The sequence below is a fragment of the Blennius ocellaris genome (assembly GCF_963422515.1).
Source record: "Blennius ocellaris genome assembly, contig: SCAFFOLD_179, whole genome shotgun sequence".
Taxonomy (NCBI): Eukaryota; Metazoa; Chordata; class Actinopteri; order Blenniiformes; family Blenniidae; genus Blennius; species Blennius ocellaris.
Genome location: NW_027661893.1, coordinates 1 through 7,500, shown reverse-complemented (window position 1 = coordinate 7,500; position 7,500 = coordinate 1). Strand labels below are relative to the sequence as shown.

At 48.1% G+C, this 7,500-nt stretch overlaps 1 protein-coding gene across 1 annotated transcript in view; it reads right to left on the bottom strand.

Annotated features, from left to right (window-relative positions):
• The window catches only part of LOC308148680 (myosin-binding protein C, fast-type-like), a gene marked incomplete at its 5' end in the record, with an annotated part of 17,007 nt that extends 9,716 nt beyond the window's left edge, over positions 1–7,291 (bottom strand). The window contains 9 exon segments of the mRNA XM_080522178.1: positions 17–205; positions 272–376; positions 1,653–1,809; positions 2,241–2,380; positions 2,584–2,613; positions 2,704–2,810; positions 3,640–3,802; positions 7,122–7,245; positions 7,247–7,291. Coding sequence (XP_080378304.1) covers positions 17–205; positions 272–376; positions 1,653–1,809; positions 2,241–2,380; positions 2,584–2,613; positions 2,704–2,810; positions 3,640–3,802; positions 7,122–7,245; positions 7,247–7,291 — 1,060 coding nt within the window.
• Positions 7,292–7,500: the final 209 nt, after the last annotated feature.

Below are 7,500 nucleotides of genomic sequence, written 5' to 3'. Positions count from 1 at the left end.
GCGGAGGGCAACGCACCAATGGGCATGAAGGACGGCGACGTGCCGCTGGGCTCGGAGACGCCGATGCTGTTGACGGCGAACACCCTCATCTCGTACGCCACGCCCTCGATCATCTTCTTGGTCTCGTACGTGGTCGACTCGTACGGTTCAAAGTTGAGCTTGGTCCAGCGGGCCGAGCCGACCTTCTTCCTCTCCATCAGGTAACCTGCAGGACGCAGCGCCGTCAGAGACGCTTCGGGGGGGCGGGGGGGGGGGGGGGGGTCAGATTTACCTTTAATGGGGAGGCCTCCGACGTAGGCGGGGGCGTCCCATGTGATGGTGCCGCAGTCCTCGCCAACTGATGAGCATCTGACGTTCTCGGGGGGGCCGGGCACATCTGGACAGGGGGGGTCATGAATCAGAACCACTGCAGCCCAGTGGCTCAAACTGCACAAATTAAACTCACAAAACCACAAATTGAAGAAGCCGAACACACACACACACACACACACACACACACACACACACACACCCACACACACACACACATCATGCAAAACTACAGTAAAGAATGGAATTGTAGCGCCACGCATTATTTTTTTCCCCCAGTTTCGAGCCGTTCCAGCAAAAAAGAAAAACATTAAAAGATGATGAGAACATCATTATATATAAGCGTACTTTGGAATACGTTAAAAGCAGAAGTAGACATACATGTCTAATTCTGTCCCGCAGTGGAAAACCAATCAAATATAAACGCGCAGCCTGAAAGCTGAAAATGAGAAAGTGTGTCGCATGGAATCTTTTCTGAATTCATCCGCAGTTCATTTAATAAAAAACGAGCTGGGCTCAGAAATGATCTTTATTTAAAGGTACGCTTTATGAGCTTCGTGTAATGACACCAGTATCCTCTGGGTGGCAGCAGTGAGTCTTTAATTCCCTTCCTTTATAGTAGCTGAGTCTGTCACGGCTTCTTCTGTTCTTTCACTGAAGAAACGACGTGTCGTGACTCGCTGCACCACCTAGTGGAGCCATGTGGTATTACAAGCGGATTAGCCTGTTGGCAACTATTTGTGAATTATTGTAAGACTTGTTTTTGATAATAAGAAGATATAAAGTGTCTTAAAAAGTCTGTTAGGAAACGACCGAACAGTAGAAAATTGAATTGCACAAAAAAATCTTTACAAACGATAAAACAGAAAAAATATACGACGTAGAATATAGTCTAGTTAGGCAATAATGGTCAAATCCAAAACTTCATACAGTGACTGTACAGGCTTTTTTTTTTTTTTTTTTTTTTTTAAGTTTGGCACATGCATCTTTAAAATAAATTACATAAGAATTATTTGAAAGCTTGTATATTCGAATTAAAAGATGAACAATTACACATAAGTACAAATACCCTCATGGCCGAGTTTTAATAAACTATTTAAAACATGAGTGTTCGTCACATGATGTCTCGCGTCGTAAATGAATGTGGAAAACCTAATAACACTGAGGAGAAATGAATCGGTGCGACGGGCAGCAGGTGGAAACAAAGGAAGTCTTCAGGAGATGAAAAGAGGCGGAGCTTAGCTTAGTTTCACCGACAGAAAGGAAAAGATGAAAGGAGGCCGGAGCTTAGCTTAGTTTGAAGGATCTAAAGGAAAAGATGAAAGGAGAGCGGAGCCACTGACCCACGACCTTGATGAACATGTCGATTTTGTCCACGCCCACCGAGTTGGTGACGACCAGGGAGTAGGGCGCCTCGTCCCGGAGCTCCGCCCCGTCGATCACGAAGCTGCTCAGGGTCTTCATGTTCTCCACGCGGACCCGGCCCTCCTCGCCCACCGCCTGCCAGGACGGGGACGGGGACGGGGGATGGGGATGGGGACGGGGATGGGAATGGGGATGGGGGACGGGGATGGGAGATGGGGATGGGGACGGGGACGGGGATGGGAGATGGGGACGGGGATGGGGATGGGGACAGGGATGGGGGATGGGGGATGGGGGATGGGAGATGGGAATGGGGAGGGGGGACGGGGATGGGGGATGGGGATGGAGACGGGGGATGGAGACGGGGGATGGAGACGGGGGATGGAGACGGGGGATGGAGACGGGGGATGGAGACGGGGGATGGGGACAAGGATGGGGCACGAGGATGGGGACGGGGACAGGGACGGGGGACAGACATAACAAAAGGCATCGCTGAAGAGGACGGCGAGGAGGGAGGAGGGAGGAGGGGGACTGGACCCCCCCACCCCGGCTGACAGGGCGGTTCTCACCTGGTCCTTCTTCATCCAGCACACCGTCGGCGCCGGTTCCCCCGTCACCTCCACGTCCAGACGAAGCTTGTTACCTGCAACCACCATGATGACGTTGTCTTTGTCCATGCAGCTCCTGTCCATGTGGATCTTAGGAGGCTCTGAGGAGGAGGAGGAGGAGGAGGAGGAGGAGGAGGAGGAGGAGGAGGAGGAGGAGGAAGAGAAGGAGGAGGAGGAGGAGGAAGAGGAGGAGGAGGAGTACCAACAGCAGTAGTTATTAAACACCAGTACTGAACCTGGATCCTCCACCTTCACACCAATTTAACCAAACTAGAGGATTTAATAATTAGAAAAACATTCTTACCTTCAATGGGGATAATTTCCACGATGACCTCTGTGGGAAAACAACAACACAAACACATCAAGTGTTGTTCCACCAGAACAAACACAAGCTCTCAGATTATACGTAAAGTGTGTTTCTCACCGATGAAGTTGAGTTTTGCAGAAAGAGTCACGGGGTATTTGTCCGGGACGAACTTGTACTCCCCGTCGTCCGTCGGTAACACGTCGTCCACCGTGAGCTTGTGGACCCTGGAGGGACGTTACCAGATGTGACCAGTTACCAGATGTTACCAGTTACCAGACGTTACAAGACGTTACCAGTTACCAGATGTTACTAGATGTAACCAGTTACCAGACGTTACAAGACGTTACCAGTTACCAGACGTTACTAGATGTAACCAGTTACCAGACGTTACAAGATGTTACCAGTTACCAGATGTTACCAGACGTTACCAGTTACCAGATGTTACCAGATGTTACCAGATGTTACCAGTTGTTACCAGTTACCAGATGTTACAAGACGTTACCAGACGTTACTAGATGTTACCAGTTACCAGATGTTACCAGATGTTACCAGATGTTAGCAGATGTTACCAGACGTTACCAGATGTTACCAGTTACCAGACGTTACAAGATGTTACCAGACGTTACTAGATGTTACCAGTTACCAGATGTTACCAGTTACCAGATGTTACCAGATGTTACCAGTTACCAGATGTCACCAGACGTCACCAGACGTTACCAGACATTACCATGGTAGAGAGATTGCAAAATGTGTGTATTGTATTGTATGTACACATTTTTGTTTTACTAATTCCTAATTAATCGCACAATTTTCTGTAATTACTTGCGATTAATCGCATTGTTTTTCACATCTTTTCCCTTCAAACCATCCTTCGCTCTTCACCTCCGTCAATAATCACTGGCTGCTCTTTTCCATGTTGTGGTAGATACTGACCACCGTGTGTGTTTAGATGTGCGTGTTTAGATGTGTGTGTTTATTTAGATGTGCGTGTTTAGATGTGCGTGTTTAGATGTGTGTGTGTGTGCAGCAGCAGCCTCCATACGGCCGCCATACCTCCCGATGTGCGAGATCTTGATGCGGTCGCTGGGCAGCACCTCCACGCCGTCCTTGTACCATTTCCCCGGCACGTCGTCAGACACTTCACACTTGAACACGGCTTGTTCTCCCGCCTCGGCCGACACGTCTTTCAGGTCCTGCAGGATCTCCAGAACCTTGTCTGCACGGACGGGGGAACCGGAGAAACACTTCAATTAATCCATTCACTTGTTTGGATTTTCTTCACACGCGTAGAAAATTAAACATACAAGTATGTATTAATCATTTTGACGACGTGTTAAAAAAATAAAAGCTGAGGATGACGGCCGTTAATAAGACTTATTCCCGCAGTTCATTCAATAAAAAACGAGCTGGGCTCAGAAATGATCTTTATTTAAAGGTACGCTTTATGAGCTTCGTGTAATGACACCGGTGTCCTCTGGGTGGCAGCAGTGAGTCTTTAATTCCCTTCCTTTATAGTAGCTGAGTCTGTCACGGCTTCTTCTGTTCTTTCACTGAAGAAACGACGTGTCGTGACTCGCTGCACCACCTAGTGGAGCCATGTGGTATTACAAGCGGATTAGCCTGTTGGCAACTATTTGTGAATTATTGTAAGACTTGTTTTTGATAATAAGAAGATATAAAGTGTCTTAAAAAGTCTGTTAGGAAACGACTTAACAGTAGAAAATGTAATTGCACAAAATAATCTTTACAAACGATAAAACAGAAAAAAGATATGACGTGGAATATATTCTAATTAGGCAATAATGGTCAAATCCAAAACTTCATACAGTGACTGTACAGGCTTTTTTTTTTTATTATTTTAAGTTTGGCACATGCATCTTTAAAATAAATTACATAAGAATTCTTTGAAAGCTTGTATATTCGAATTAAAAGATGAATGTTGTGGTCCTCGTAGAAAAATACACAAAATAGATCATTATTCTCTTTTTAAAAAACACTAAAAGTATGCAATAGTGACATTATAGTGAACAATTAAAAACACAAAATTATATGGTCTAAATTTAGAATAAATAGATAAATACAAGTTCTACCAATACAAATCTATTGCACAGAATCGTTTATCACAAAAGCGTCGTCAGACTTCTTCGAGGGGACTGAACTACCGTAATATCCACTGTTGAGCGCACCTGAATATAAGCCCCACCCACCACTTTTAAAAAGAACAAAGAAAAACAAAAGCGGTCGGCGTTACGTGATGCCCCTGAACGCATCACCCATGTATCTGTGGCACGAAGCTCGTGAACCCGGGAAAAATCCATCGACCGGGTCGTCGTTTAACAAAACAAAGTCGTGGCTTATAGTCTGGAAATTACGGTTCTTTTTACATGTGGTGGGTGGGGCTTATATTCAGGTGCGCTCAACAGTGGATATTACGGTAGTTCAGTCCCTGTGAGAAAGGGTTCTGTGCAATAGATTTGTATTGGTAGAACTTGTATTTAGACCATATAATTTTGTGTTTTTAATTGTTCACTATAATGTCACTATTTCATACTTTTAGTGTTTTTTTTAAAAGAGAATAATGATCTATTTTGTGTATTTTTCTACGAGGACCACAACGGGAATAAGTCTTATTAATGGCCGTCATCCTCAGCTTTTATTTTTTTAACACGTCGTCAAAATGATTAATACATATTTGTATGTTTAATTTTGTACGCGTGTGAAGAAAATCCAAATAGATTAACGGATTAATTCAAGAGCAGAACCTGTGGAGAGTAAACAACTTCATCTCTAATTAGCTCCAACACCAAAACGCCGTTTTCGCGTGAAGCAGCTGATTCCCAGAATCGATTTGGGAGGTTTGGGGGGGAGGAGGGGGGGAGGAGGGGGGGAGGGGGGGGGGGGGACGTCTGCGGCGGCTCGCTATCGGAGTCCTGGTACCAATTAGCATGACGGAGTGTGTGATGAACTGCAGATACAAGGTTTAATGAAGTGATGTTAATGACGGACGACTAATCTGCTGCTTTCCACGCTTGTCGGGACCAAAACATCAACATGGAGGAAGTTTGTGAAAGTCGCTCCACTGATGAGTCGCGTCTGGAAATACGACGTGAATTAGCTCTTTTTTTTTACTTTTACACTTTAAAAACGGTCCGAATGATACATTTTTAATAAAGTGGCACCGCTTCATGCTTTTACTTTGGAAAAAAAAACCTGCTTGTAAAAGCAAATCTGTGAATAAATAATGAGTCTGGACAGACCCGGGTCAGGCGGTCTGTCCTGACCCGGGTCAGGTGGTCTGGACAGGACAGACCCGGGTCAGGTGGTCTGGACAGGACAGACCCGGGTCGGGCGGTCTGGACAGACCCGGGTCAGGCGGTCTGGACAGGACAGACCCGGGTCAGGCGGTCTGGTAAGGACAGGCCCGGGTCAGGCGGTCAGGACAGGACAGACCCGGGTCAGGCGGTCTGGACAGGACAGACCCGGGTCAGGTGGTCTGGACAGGACAGACCCGGGTCAGGTGGTCTGGTAAGGACAGACCCGGGTCAGGCGGTCTGGACAGACCCGGGTCAGGCGGTCTGGTAAGGACAGACCCGGGTCAGGCGGTCTGGTATGGACAGACCCAGGTCAGGTGGTCTGGTAAGGACAGACCCGGGTCAGGCGGTCTGGACAGGACAGACCCGGGTCAGGCGGTCTGTCCTGACCCGGGTCAGGAGGTGTGGACAGGACAGACCCGGGTCAGGCGGTCTGGACAGGACAGACCCGGGTCAGGCGGTCTGGACAGGACAGACCCGGGTCAGGCAGTCTGGACAGACCCGGGTCAGGTGGTCTGGTAAGGACAGACCCGGGTCAGGTGGTCTGGACAGGACAGACCCGGGTCAGACGGTCTGGACAGACCCAGGTCAGGCGGTCTGGACAGGACAGACCCGGGTCAGGCGGTCTGGACGACCCGGGTCAGGCGGTCTGGACAGACCCAGGTCAGGCGGTCTGGACAGGACAGACCCGGGTCAGGCGGTCTGGACGAGAGTCCCTGGACTCGTTTGTTCCCGACTGAGACGTCCAACAACGTACAAGACATTGAAATGAGACTGGAAGCGCCATGGAGACGGGAGCGTCTCCATGGCAACAGACGCCCGTCTCCTTCCCTTGGCCTCCATCCTTCAGAAACGGTTCGTTGAATCACCACAGAAGACGTCCTGCAGTTTAGCCTCATAGATTTCATGAAAATTGGCGAAATACCAACATACAAACCAATAAACACACTCAGACTGATAACAGCAGCACCCCCTAGTGGCCCGGCAGGACAACTACAGCGTCTTTCAACCGTTCTGCTGTTTTCCTGTAAACGGACGTCGCTTTCAACATGTTGAAACGTGAAACTTTCATGAATCAAAAAATGCAAAAAATCTTTGTTTTCACTTGAAACGTTGGTCTAAAGAAACAAAAGTGATGTGTGTGTGTGTGTGTGTGTGTGTGTGTGTGTGTGTGTGTGTGTGTGTGTGTGTGTGTGTGTGTGTGTGTGTCAGGTGAGGACGTACCTTCCACCTCCAGGTGGGCGTGCGACTCCCCCCCGTTGGTCATAGCGTAGTACATCCCGATGTCGTCCTTCGTGGCTTCGTTGATGATGAGGATGTGTCTCGTCCCGTCCTTCTTGAAGCGGTACCCTCGACCCCGCCATCTCCTTGTTCAACTCTACTCCGTCCTTCATCCTGCGGAGGACAAGAACACACACACACACACACACACACACACACACACACACACACACACACACACACACACACACACACACACACACGCACACACACACGCACACACACACACACACACACACACACACACACACACACACACACACGTCACTGCTGATTGACACGTTGGTTCTACAGCTGGAGCTTCACTGATCACAAGGTTCTG